This window comes from Pipistrellus hanaki (assembly GCF_964339955.1).
Source record: "Pipistrellus hanaki genome assembly, chromosome: 3".
NCBI lineage: Eukaryota > Metazoa > Chordata > Mammalia > Chiroptera > Vespertilionidae > Pipistrellus > Pipistrellus hanaki.
The window spans coordinates 106,003,589-106,017,681 of NC_140505.1; the positions used below are offsets into that span (position 1 = coordinate 106,003,589).

The 14,093-nt window shown below is 38.8% G+C and overlaps 1 protein-coding gene across 3 annotated transcripts in view; it reads left to right on the plus strand.

The window, feature by feature from the left end:
- The first annotated feature begins 6,953 nt into the window (after window positions 1-6,953).
- Window positions 6,954-14,093, plus strand: part of KDM5A (lysine demethylase 5A) — a 103,586-nt gene continuing 96,446 nt past the window's right edge. For all 3 annotated transcript variants that reach the window (XM_084878384.1, XM_084878382.1, XM_084878383.1), the window contains exons 1-3: window positions 6,954-7,564; window positions 10,435-10,512; window positions 11,894-12,016. In XM_084878384.1, coding sequence (XP_084734510.1) covers window positions 7,400-7,564; window positions 10,435-10,512; window positions 11,894-12,016 — 366 coding nt within the window. In that variant the 5' untranslated portion in view covers window positions 6,954-7,399. The remainder of the gene's footprint in view (window positions 7,565-10,434; window positions 10,513-11,893; window positions 12,017-14,093) is intronic.

The window sequence follows — 14,093 nt, forward strand, 5'->3', positions numbered from 1 at the left end:
CAGTCAGAAATTAAGCATACAGTGCCTGAAATAAAGAATATACAAAAGCTCAACTGTAGATCAATGTACCCCAAGAGTCAAACCAAAGATCTGGAATATGAGGAAGCAAAAAATACCCAATCAGAGAGGCAGAAAAAAAGAAGAATCCAAAAGTGTGAAGATAGCCGAGACCGGTTTGGCTCAATGAATAGAGCATCGGCTTGGGGACTGAAGGGACCCGGGTTCGATTCTGGTCAAGGGCATGTACCTTGGTTGCAGGCATATCCCCAGTAGGGGATGTGCAAGAGACAGCTGATCGATGACTCTCTCTCATTGATGTTTCTAACTCTCTATCTCTCTCCCTTCCTCTCTGTATAAAATCAATAAAATATATTTTTTAAAAAAAGTGTGAAGATAGTGTAAGGAGCCTCTGGGACTCCTTTAAGTGTACCAACATCTGGATTTTTGGGGTGCCAGAAGAAGAGAGAGCAGGATATTGAAGGCCTATTGAAAAAATAATGACAGAAAACTTTCCCTATCTGGTGAAAGAAATAGACTTACAAGTCCAGGAAGTGCACAGAACCACAAACAAAAGGACTCCAAAGAGGATCACACCAAGACACATCATAATTAAAATGCCAAGAGCAAAAGACAAAGAGAGAATCTTGAAAGTAACAAGAGAAAAACAGTTAGTTACCTACAAGGGAGTACCCATACGACTGTCAGCTGATTTCTCAAAAGAAACTATGTAGGCCTGAAGGAAGTGGAAAGAAATATTCAAAATGATGAACAGCAAGAACCTACAACCACGATTATTCTACCCAGCAAAGCTATCATTCAGAATTGAAGGTCAGATAAAGAGCTTCACAGATAAGAAAAAGCTAAAGGAGTTCACCACCACCGAACCAGTATTATATGAAATGCTGAAAGGTATTTTTTAAGAAGAGGAAGAAGAAGAAAAGGATAAAGATAAAAATTATGAACAACAAATACATGTCTAGAAATAAGTAAATCTAAAAAGTGAATTAAAAATCTGATGAACAGAATAAACTGGTGAATATAATAGGATCAGTGGCATAGAAAAGGAGTGGACTGACAATTCTCAGGGGAAAAGGGGTGTGAATGATTCGGGAAAAGACTGGACAAAAACCGTGTACTTATGGATGATGGGAGAGGTAAGGACAGAGGGTGGAGTGGGAACTAGGTGGAGGGGATCTATGGGGGAAAAAAGAGGAACAATTGTAATAATTTGAACAATAAAGATTTATTAAATCTAAAAATTTACAAAAATAAAAAAAAATACAAAGGCAAAAAAAAAAAAAAAAAGGAAAAGAAAAGAAAAGAAAAGAACAATGCTGGCCTTGGCCCAGTAGCTCAGCTGGTTAAAGTGTCGTCCTGATATGTCACGGTTGCAGATTTGACCCCACCTGCCTTCCTAGTTAGGGCACATACAAGAATCAACCAATGAATGCATAAATAAATGGAACAAGTCAATGTTTCTCCCTTCCTCTTCTTCCTCCTCTTCCTCCTTCTCTTCTTCTTCTTTCTAATTTTTTAAAAAGAACAATGCTGGAAGATTTGGGAGGTTACAGTGATAATTCTTAGGAAGTTAAAAGTCTAAAGAAGAGTGCCAATGATGGGAATATGATGAAAGAAATGGGAAATATTCTAAAATTCCAACTGACTGGATCCAGGACAAGGAAGCTAGCTAGAGTAGCTGACATTAATCAGAGTGGAAAATACAAGAGGAAGAATATATTTGGAGTCTGTAAGAAAAGCAGCTTGGGGAATACTAGCTTGATATATTCTCTGGCCCCAGGGCTTTACTTTCCCACTCAGCTTAGTTCTGGGGTGAATAACATTGACTGTTCTTGCCAATTATTTCACCTCTTTTTCTTTGTCTTCCTGTTGTAATTGTGCTGATAATCCATCACTTGAGATTATTCTTACCATCTGCCTTCTATGTATGCTGCTGGAGAATGGCTCACATTTATGGAAAACTAGAGGCAATTGCAATTGAAATTGCAAGAGGAGGCACACCTCGGGGGGCTGGGACTGCCTCTGACTTGCAGAGTCCCCTGGTCCCCTCCCCCCCCCCGCCTGTGTCTGCTCAGGGGCCACCAGAGCCACTGACCCCAGCAGGCCCCCCTGACCATGTTTCTGTCTCCATTCTGGGCCTCACCTGCGTGGGTAACCTCCTCCTGTCTGGTTGTCACCCGTTATGGAGTCCTGGTCTAATTTGCATATTACCTTTTTATAATATAGGTTATACTGTTACTGTAGACAGTCAGTTGAAGTGTGGCCAAGATGGTCACAAGGGAAGGTTTTTACATTGAGTACCAAAAGCTAGAAATATGCATGGATAGGAACCCCATGTGTGCTAAAAGTTAGTAAGATAATTGGATAGAAGAAAGCTCTCCCCTGCCTATCCCTATAAGAACGGTGGGCTTGAGTCAGGAGTCCACTATTCTCCATGGCACCTGAATAAAACCTCTTTCCTTTTGCACCAGCACCTGCCTTAGTGTTTGGTTTTCATGGCAGGCAGCTGAACCTCTTTTTTTTTTTTTTTTTTACAATACCATTATAAAGTCATGTTCCCTAACTTTAGTGAAACCCTCAGAAGTAAAGAACAACACTTCCTAGGATATGTTTATTCCTTCTCTTAATTTCCACAATCACCATTTTGGACATTCACCATTTACTTCAAGCCCCTAATGCAGCCCTTCCAGTACCTCCCTCTTTGTTTCTCAAAGGCACCACCTGCCTCAACTGCTTGTCTTCTTACCCACTACCATTTCCTTGCTTGTATTTCCTTCCTTCTTTCCCCTGCTTTGTAGACAGATGTGTTCCTCTTCTCATCGTGCTCTTTCTTTTATCTCTTCAGAGACTGATTTTTTTATATACTCAACCTCCATTTCTCCATTAGTTCTTCCTCCACAGAACTTATACTAATTATTCCTAGCTTGTAAAAACTTTCTTTTATTCTCCTTTATAATTTCCATACCCCACCTTTTCCTTTACAGCCAAGGAATCTTCAGTGTGTGTTTGACTCCTTTTCTTCACCTCCCATTCACTCCCCAATTCACTAGGAACTGCATTTTGACTCTGTAACTTTATTTAAATTGCCCTATTAATTGCTCAATTTAAAGATCACTTATCATCTGTCTTATCACACATGATCTCTTTCTGGCATTTTACGCTGTTGCCAATTTTCACCTTTCTCCAAGCTTTATTCACTAGATGACTATGAAAATACTCCAAATCTCTCCCTTTATTCATTCTTAGAATCATGTGCTAGGTTTTCTTTTTCTAGTGAAAGAATCATTACCTTTCTGGAAAAAATTAACTTTTAATTAGTTCAATTCAAATAACTAAAGATAATTTTTCTGGCTTCTCTTAGTTGTTGGTAGAAATCATAGGCTTCACAGCAATAATATATTTCAGAGTAAGAATTGATAAAGTTGAAGTAGCACATATTTAGTATGCTTCTATATTTTCTTAATGCTATATTTAAGAATAACTCTTCTCCTCTGAGAGCACACAGAAAAACAGACAAAGCACTTACAAATACATTAAAGATATATGAGTATACAAAAAGTACTGCCTGTCCAGGGAATCTACACCAAGAAGACAAAGAAGTAATTAGTAACCATTCTTTTAATATTGAAAACCACAGGGCAGAGAGAAGGTAGAAGAATGCTATTTACCATCTCCTCCCTATAATAATTATTTTTATTCTGACTCTCACATCTAGGTTTGTACATAGTAGAGAGAAAGGTCTATGTTGTCTGTCCTCTATAAAGTCCTATGTGGTATAGAAAATTATTGATAACGTCTTTAAAATAAATTTGGGCTAATTGTTTTATATTATGGGTGAGAGAATACTTCACCCATTTTTTTTACATTTTATATATATTTTTATTTTATTTTTTTATTAAATTATTATCTATGTACATATTTTTACATTTCCCCCCCATACATACCCTCCCTCCCCAGAGTTTTGTGTCCATTGGTTGTACTTATATGCATGTATACAAGTCCTTCGGTTGATCTATTATCTCCCCCAGATCTCCCTACCCTCCCCGCTGTAATTTGACAGTCTGCTTGTTGTTTTACTATCTCTATATCTATCTTTTGGTTCATCAGTTTATAATGTACTTTATTATCCATAAATGAGTGAGGTCATGAGGTGTTTCTCTTTCATTGACTGGCTTATTTCACTCAGCATGATGTTCTCCAATTCCATCCAGGTTGCTGCAAATGATGAGAAATTTTTCTTTTTTATGGCAGCATAGTATTCCATTGTGTAGATGTACCAAAGTTTTTGGATCCAATCATCTGCTGACGGGCACCTAGGCTGTTTCCAAATTCTAGCTATTGTATATTGTGCTGCTATGAACAAAGGGGTGCATATATCCTTTCTGATTGGTGTTTCTAGTTTCTTGGGATATATTCCTAGAAGTGGGATTACTGGATCAAATGGGAGTTCCATTTTCAGTTTTTTGAGGAAACTCCACACTGTTCTCCACAGTGGTTGCACCAGCCTGCATTCCCACCAGCAGTGCACAGGGGTTCCTTTTTCTCCGCAACCTCGCCAACACTTGTCGTTTGTTGATTTGTTGATGTTGGCCATTCTGACAGGTTTCACCCATTTTTTTAAATTTAGAAGCTCTTGGTATATTACTTTACAAACTACACAAATATTTTGGTAAGTATAGATTTAGAGATTCAAATGACATGTTTTACTTAGCTAAATTATTTTTTTTACAGTACATTTTGAAGTCCCACTACTCATCCTACCTTATCAAAGAGAACAGATTGCCAACTCATAGAATAGTAATAATTATCATTTCAGCCACAAAGTTTTGAGGTAATTTGTTTCACAACGAAGGCTAACTGAAGCAGAAATATTCCCTCAAATCGTTTGTGTATGAAAATTAGACTGGTGGGTATAAGTAACTGGGCATCAACTTTTGGATGCTATAATCAAGTGGAGGGATATATCACATCCTAGTTGAGTCTCAAATACAATTTATTAATGTAAACGTAAGATGAGGCAATGAAACACAAAGCGAATTTATTGGGTGGATCTATTAATTCATTAATTCAACAAATATTTATTGTATGCATTCTAAATACCAAGTACTATTTTAGGAAATGGAACAGACACTGTCCCTGCCTTTGTATAGTTTATAGTCTGAGGAAAAAAGTAATTAAGTAATTTCAAAAAGTTTGATAAGAAAGCACAGGTTGCTGCTCACTAAACAAACTTAGAGCATTAGGGAAGGCTTTCCAAAGGAAGTGGTCTTTAAGCTGACAGGTGAAGGATGAGTAGAAATTTAGCCAGAAAGGGGTATAGGAAACTGGGGTCTGACGACTATAAATATGCTCCAATGAAGGAAACATTACCTATGAAGGCTCAGAGTTGAGAAAAACAATCACAATAATTTCTGTGTAGTATGTATATGGAAAAGCACAAGAGATGAAGGTTGGGAGTAGGTCAGCAACTAGTAAAAGAGTTTGGAACTGTTGAATTTGGAGATGAAAAATGACATGATTGCTTTTAGACAAAGCAATAAGACAACTGAGTAGAGAGATTTGACAAAATCTGAGCTGTTATCAACAGTTCAGGTGAGAAAAAATTTTTAATTAGAAAAGTGATAAAGGGGATGGAGACATAGATGGATTTAAGATTTTTAGGCGATAAAATCTCCAGACTTGATATATCTATAATAATAATTAGACTGGACAGCCAAAGGACCTCTGGACAACCTTCCAGATAAGGCTGGGGCTGTAAGGGCTGAGCCCCTTGCAAGAATTTCATGCATGGGGCCTCTGGTAATTACATATAGATAGTGAAAAAGCAGGAGTGCCTGGCAGGTGTTGCTCAGTGGTTGCCAGTCACCATTGGATTCCCAGTCAGGGCACATTCTGACTGTGGCCTCCACTCTAGTAGTGAGTGTGCTGGAGGCAACCCATTCTCTCTCATCATTGATGTTTCTATCACTCCCTCCTCTCCCTTCTTTTCTGGAGTCAATAAAAAATACTGTTTTTTTTTTTTTAAAGAAGCAGGAGTTAAGATTATTTTTATATTTCTGGTGCTGGCAACTGAGTAAATGGTTGAAGTCATTCATGGAAACTGGAAACACTGAAAAAAACAACAACATATTGGAGGACTATGAATTTAAGGTACTTTAAGTTTACCAAGTGCAGTTGTCCAGTAAGTAGCTAGATAAAACTCGGCAGAGAAGCCTAGGCTGGAAATACAGATTTCAGAGTCATCAGCCATAGTTGGCAATTCAGGGGGGGTGAGGGGGAAGGGAGGGGGGGGGGAGCTCAGAGCGAACAGGAACAGCCCTGGGAAGATAAGTTTTCCTTCCACAAATATTTGATTCTATAAAATACACTCTCATGTTTTTTTTTTGTTTTTTTTTTTAAAGACATTTCTGCATTATTCTCCACAATTTGGAGCAAGTGGAGATGGATATAAGCACAGAGATTTTAACAAGCAGGGTCAGAACAGTTGTCATAGCTTTTACAGCAAACTGAGAAAGGATTGCGGGATAGTGGTGCTAGGAAAGTGGCTCCTCTTGAGATAGATTACTTGGGGATTGGCAACAGTTGGAAAAGCAAAAAGCCGTTGCTTCTATGTGGACAAAAAGCAATTCTGCCAGCCGTTAGAATTTGGGGCAGGGGTTCCACCCAAACTTGCCATAAGATGGGGCAATATAAAGTGGCCGAGATTATTACAAGAGGCACTAAGAGTCAAAGGGCTAAAAACAAGAGAATCTAAAAAGATTAGTTACTTGGGAAAAGACAAGTGAACCAGCGGCGAGGTAGGGTTTGCTGAGGTTCCGTAGGACTTGTTTTTCCGTCCATTTAAACACTTTAAACACAAAGGGAAACTGGCTTAGCGGCCCCTCCCACACACCGGAAGCAGAACCTTTGCACCCCGGCGCATTACACATTCCTCCGCGCCGGAAGAGCGCGTCTCACCTCACTTCCGTGTGCTTCCCTCCACCCTCCAGGAGAGATCATGGAACTTCCCAGGTGTGCCGGTTGAAGTCGTAGGACAGCGCGGAACTTTCACGGTCAAGGAGAACAACTCTGAATTTCCGGGAAAGGGAGGAAGACGGAAGGTTGCAGGACAAGGCGTCGTGCTGCTGCGGAGGGATTCTGTCCCAGGGTGGCGGAGGGATTTGACAGCACGTTCACTTCCGGAAAAGTCCCAGCTCTGTAAAGAGAAGCCCCGAAGGAAACAATAACAAACGAAGGAGGAAGCGATTCTGCGGTTCCTGTGCTGAGCAGTTTTTGTCCCAGAAGATGAGCTTCGGACCCCGTCAGGGGACGTGAAGGACTTCGGGGGGCTTCAGCCAGCCTTTGCCCACCTGCTTCCCCGCGGGGCCCCCTGGGCTTGGCCATGGCGGGCGCGGGGCCGGGGGGCTACGCGGCGGAGTTCGTGCCGCCGCCGGAGTGCCCGGTCTTCGAGCCGAGCTGGGAAGAGTTCACAGACCCGCTCAGCTTCATCGGCCGCATCCGGCCTCTGGCGGAGAAGACCGGCATCTGCAAAATTCGACCGCCCAAGGTACCTGCGTCTGAGGATAGGGGAGAGGAGGAGAGCGGGGGAGTCGATGCATTTAGTTTAGTTTTACTCTTCCGGTCCTTCTGTCTTTTTATATTCGCCTTCCTTTATTTCTCAACAACAAGAAGCTAAGTTTCTGGATTTTTTTAATTTTTTTTTTTTGCCTTGGTTTCTCCTGCGGTCTTATGTACGCCTGTCTGAACAGGGGAGTGATGTCCCTGAGGCCTTTCCGCTTCGAACTTGGGAACTGATACTTTTCTTCCTGGATTGTGGGCAAGGGCTTTAGGTTTTTCATAGGCCGGTGAGGTGTTTGCAGTATTATGGCATGATGTGTCCTACCCTCCTGTACAAGTCATTTCAGTACGAGAATAAAAACTCCTCCGTCGGCTGTTTCTTTATCCAAGCCTTATTAATACTTAATTTGTTAAATATTTGGAGGCCTTATTTCAAGGCTAAGGTTTCTTTAACAGTAATCTGAGCTCTAGTTGTCCCACTAGGATGGTATCACCAAACAAGAACTCCAGACTAATTACTGCTGCAATGAAAAAGTCCTCCCTGGGGAAGATAAGGGGCAGCATTTGTTTTTAAAATGTAGAGGTTTAGGAAGAGTTGTCAGTGATAGACGTGAAAGAAAACGAAATATCAATATTTTGAAGTTAGGAATGGTGGATTAAAGATTTACGAATCTCAATTACTGCAAATAACCGGCTTATAGGTTAATTACACCAATATTTAAGGTGGAGAAAGCAATTACTCCTACTTTGAGGCAGTTAATGCACCGAGAAGCTGAGTGATTTGTTCAAGGTCAAGAGTCTTTACCCATTAGACCAGAGCTTTTCAAACGATGTTCTTGTCGCACCTGCACCAAGGTCAGCCTGATGCGTGTTAAAATGTAGGTTCCTCGGCCTCATTCCCGGGCCAGAATCAGTGTCTGTATGTGGAAGACCTAAAATATGCTTTTCCAGCAACTATTCGAAAATGATTATTAATGCACATTAAAGTTTGGGAACCATTGCCTTAGTGCTTTTTTTTTTTTTTTTTTTTTAAATATATTGATTTTTTACAGAGAGGAAGGAGAAGAGAGAGAGTTAGAAACATTGATGAGAGAGAGACATCGATCAGCTGCCTCTTGCACACACCCCACTGGGGACGTGCCCCCAATCAAGGCACATGCCCCCGACCGGAATCGAACCCGGGACCCCCCAGTCCGCAGACGGACGCTCTATCCACTGAACCAAACCGGTTTCGGCGCCTTACTGCTTCTTAAAGGAACACCTTGCTTTATGTTTTGTCTACTAATAATACAACTAAAATGTTAAGTACTCTTTCTCGTGTTGCATTTTAAAAAGCATCTATTCTCACTACAGACTACTATGATGATGTGCACCACAGTGAATAAAAAGAGAAGATGGGAGGGAGCAGAAAGGAGCTAATATAGCACCTACAAACTATTTCATTTAATATTATTTAAAGCTCCAGGTGGTAACTAAAGTCCATTTTACAGATAAGGCAGGTCTGTGTAAGTTAAATAACTTATCAAATGTATTATTTGGGCAAGTAGCAAAGTAGATTTTGAACATAGGCCCATCTGTTTGCTTCTAATATCCAGACATGTTACTCACATTGTGCTAAATGAATTTAAGATTATAGACTATCAATTGCAAGTAAAGCATTAACAGAGAGTTGCTATGGTGAGCGATTATATAGGCATTGCCATCCTCCAAAAGCTTCTTTTAACATTTTTCTATCAAAATTACCTAATATTGACAAAGCCTTAAGCACTGCAGGTTTTCCTGAATCATATTTTTTACTGTTGCCTTCATGAATTAGAAATTATGTTCAAGGTCCCTTTCGGTAAAACAAAACAATACAAATACTGTTTTGTTTGTTTTTTTAAATTAAAAAAAAGGTTGGAATAATATACCTTCTCTTTGTATGTCACCTTAATGAAAATTTAATTTCAGTTAACTTAATTTCAATATTGGTGGATTTCTTTAGTTTCCAAGGTAAGATAAATGTTTTTGATTACTCAGGTTTTCAAATAGATTTACTAATATTTTGGCCAAATCAAAGTATGTTCTCTAGAACCCTACTTGCATTGTGCTGTCTCATTTAGTTACACTGCATCTCCAATCTAGAAACTGTCCTTGTTCTATAGGTTTGCTTACTTATAAAAAAATTACTTGGATGCCCATTTATATAACAGACTGTAAAGTGCTGTGTCACATTATTCATGAATGAAAAACATATCCAATTATATAAGTACTTAAAATTATTTTTAAATCTTTAATTGTACGCTTTTTGTTCTTTTCAAATTCTGCTTTCTTTTTTATTTGTAAACTTGAATGTTTATTAGACATTGCATTGAGATACATGAGCTCACTGTGTTGTACTTGACTAATTGGGGAAAGCATAATTGTGGGATGTAAACAGTGGTACTTGTGAGATTTGAGGATTTATAGATAAAAATTTTAATACTAAGAATATTAGAGATAAGTACTTTTATCTAAAAATATTACTCTTTCGCCTAACTGTTGTGGCTCAATGGTTGATCATTGTCCTATGAACCAGGAAGTCATGGGTCTATTCCTGGTCTGGGCACCTGCTTAGGTTGCAGGCTCAATCCCCAGTGTGGGGCGTGGAGGAGGCAGCTGATCAGTGATTCTCTCTCATTGATATTTCTATCTCTCTTTCTCCCTTCCTCTCTGAAATTAATAAAAATATTTAAAATATTACTCTTTCTGTGGTATAATAAAGAAGACTTATTAGTTCTCTTATGATATTTGATAATTCACTCCTTAAATTGAGGGAAGGAATAATGCATTCCTTGCTTATATGCCAATATACGTTAAAATAAAAATCTTTCTATTTAGGATTGGCAACCTCCATTTGCATGTGAAGTAAAAAGCTTTCGTTTCACACCCAGAGTCCAGCGCCTGAATGAACTTGAAGTGAGTATTATATAGCCATTGCTGCTTCCTGATTCTTTTTTTTTTTTTTTTTTTTTTTTAATGTTAGGGCTCTTGGTAGAGAACTTTGAGAAGTTCAGGTACCAGAGTTAATGTTAATTGGGATTGAATGGAAGGACGTTTCTGATTTTAAAAAGTTTCAGGTTGTTAATACTGTTTTTTCACTTAACTGGGATTATGGGAAATAATCTCTAGCCACATTTTTTGTAGTTGAAATATCCAGTTTAGTTAATTTCAGAAACCTGGAATTCTTTTTTTTAAAAAATAAATTTTATTGATTTTTTACAGAGAGGAAGAGAGAGGGATAGAGAGTTAGAAACATTGATGAGAGAGAATCATCGATCAGCTGCCTCTTGCGCACACCCCCGCTGTGGATGTGCCCGCGACCAAGGTACATGCCCTTGACCAGAATCGAACCCGGGACCCTTCAGTCCGCAGGCCGACGCTCTATCCACTGAGCCAAACCGGTCTCGGCAGAAACCTGGAATTCTTAAGTTGTACTTTCTTTAGCACTTGTTTTACTAAAAGTTTTTTTTGTTTTTGTTTTTGTTTTTATACTGTTGGAAGATTGCCTCCTGTGATCTTTGGAAAATAGTTTCATAGTTTCTATCAAAAAAACCTATTTTTCAGAAGTCCCACCCTCCTCTTTTGACTAACAGAACTTTTCCAGGGGAATAAAGTTTTAATTAACTTTTAATTTTTTAAATTAAAATCTTTAATTAAAATTAACTTGATTTGTTAAGATCTCCCTTTAAATATTACTAATCTCTGTTTAGATATTGTTGTTCTTGTCTGCCAGATTTTTTAGGAGATTTTTTAGTGTGATAGAAAACAGTTTCAGCGTACAAAAGAGAAATCTTAGCTAAGGCTTACTATGTCATGTGAGGCTTTTTTCCCCTTGATGCTCCTAAAACATTTTTGGAGATTTTAATATATATCTTTTTCCTGTAGTCTCTTGTAATTAGATATTTGATGAAGGATTTTAATATAAGGGAGGTAGAGAATTGGTGTTCCTTAAGCATGTTACCTACAGATGAAATGGCCAGAATGCTTAGAAACAGAGTAATTTGATCTAAATTTTCTGGTTAGTTTAAATTTAAGCCATCTTCATCCAGAAAATTACTTTGGGTGATAATATGAGACCCGTTCATATATATTAGAGTACCTTTTTTTGCCTTAATGAATAAACTTTATTAGAAGTATTTTGCTTTTTTATTATTAGCTTGCTTTACAAGGTTGGACTAAGCAAAAATGAAAAATCTGAATTTTTTTAGAGAAATGAATACCTTTGTTAAGTGAAATACATTTATTTTCAACCATAGTGTGGTTTTTATTTCTGATTTCTGTATTTTAATAATCTTAGGCAATGACAAGAGTGAGACTGGATTTCTTGGATCAACTAGCAAAATTTTGGGAACTTCAAGGATCTACTTTGAAGATCCCTGTGGTAGAAAGAAAAATCCTGGATCTGTATGCTTTGAGCAAGGTGAGGCTTTTACTGGGTTTAGAAATTGGGGAATTTCTAAATTTAAATTTCTGAATTTATTAAATTAGAAATTTCAAATACACTTGACAGAAAAGGAATCATTACTGTCTACGTAGGATTTGTTTAACAGTGAACTGCAAACATGAATAGAAATGAGAGAGCTCAAAGTTATCTTTAAAATCTATTTTATTGTTTCTTATGAGAATCATATTTAATGACACTCAGATTAGTAGGCTCTCTTGTACACAATAATGGAAAAGAAAAGACACCAACCTAGCCGGGACCGGTTGGGCTCAATGGATGGAGCGTCGGCTTGGGGACTGAAAGGTCCTGGGTTCGATTCCGGTTAAGGGCATGTATCTTGGTTGCGGGCATATCCCCAGTAGGGGGTGTGCAAGAGGCAGCTGATCGATGACACTCTCTCATCGATGTTTCTAACTCTATCTCTCTCCCTTCCTCTCTGTACAAAATCAATAAAATATTTTTTAAAAAAAGATTAAATAAGACTATTTAAATAATTCTACTCCCACTGTTTTATTATGATCTTTAAAAAAAAAAAAGACACAAACCTAATAGTATCTTGTGTTGAGTATGTAATGTACTGTGTTGTGCTTGTCCTTTTTTCTACTTTTTAAAAAAATAAATATTTTGTTGATTTTTTTACAGAGAGGAAGGGAGAGGGAGAGAGAGTTAGAAACATCGATGAGAGAGAAACATCGATCAGCTGCTTCCTGCACACTCCCCACTGGGGATGTGCCCGCAACCAAGATACATGCCCTTGACCAGAATCAAACCTGGGATCCTTGAATCCGCAGGCCGACGCTCTATCCACTGAGCCAAACCGGTTAGGGCCTTTTTTCTACTTTTTAATGTAAATTTGGTATATTAAAGAGGTTGATGTTATTCAACATTATTATGTATGGAGCATATTACTTATTTTAATACCTCTAAGTAGTGATAATAGTTAACTAAGGTCAGCATTATCCAGTGGAATGAATAATAGCTCACAAACATAAGGTTAAAGTGTTTAGACTTGCTTATAGGATAGATTAACATTGCTATGATCTGAAGGAGGAGGATTTGTTTGTGTCCTTCTGTACGAAATGGCTAAACAGAAAAAAAGTGTTTAAACTAATTTTTGCTTAAACTTAGGTTAGCTTTGTTTAACCTGGTAAACTTAGATTTACTTTACATTCTCTTATGTGAGGAAAATGAACTGACCTGCAACAGGGTATATTGTAATTATCTTGAAGACATATTTTGTTAATACAATAATAAAAATTTATGATTGCTCTAATTTGTGATTGAAGACAGCTTGATTATATGAAGATTTGCAAATCAATATTTATTTTTAAAATAATTAAAAAAAAATCTTTACCTGAGGATATGCTTATTGTTTTTAGAGAGAGGAAAAGGGGGAGAGAGAGACAGAGATATTGATAATCATGTGAGAGAGAAACAGTGATTGGTCGGTTGCTTTCCTGTGCATGCCCAGATCAAACCCACCACATAGGCATTTGGTCTTTACCAGGGAATTGTGCCCTCAGTCTTTTGGTGTATAGGACAATGCTCTAACCAACTGAGACACACTGACTAGGCCTCAACTTATTTCTGTGGCCTTTTATATCCTACTAGAGGTCCAGTGCACAAAATTCGTGCACGAGTTGGGGAGGTGTCCCTCAGCCCAGCCTGCACCCTCTCCAATCTGGGACCCCTCTGGGGATGTTTGACTGCCAGTCTAGACCTGATCCTGCTGGGATTGGGCCTAAACCAGCAGTCGGACATCCCTCTCACAATCCAGGACTGCTGACTCCCAACTGCTCACCTGCCTGCCTTCCTGATTGCCCTTAAACGCTTCTGCCTGCCAGCCTGATCGCCCCCTAACCACTCCCATGGCAGCCTGATTGATGTCTAACTGCTCCCCTGCCAGATTATTTGCCCCTAACTTCCCTCCTCTGCCAGCCTAGTCACCCCATCTGCCCTCCCCTGCAGGGTTGATCACCTCTAATTGCCCTCTCCAGCAGGCCTGTTTACCCCCAACTGCCCCCCCTTGCAGACCTGGTCCCTCTCAACTACC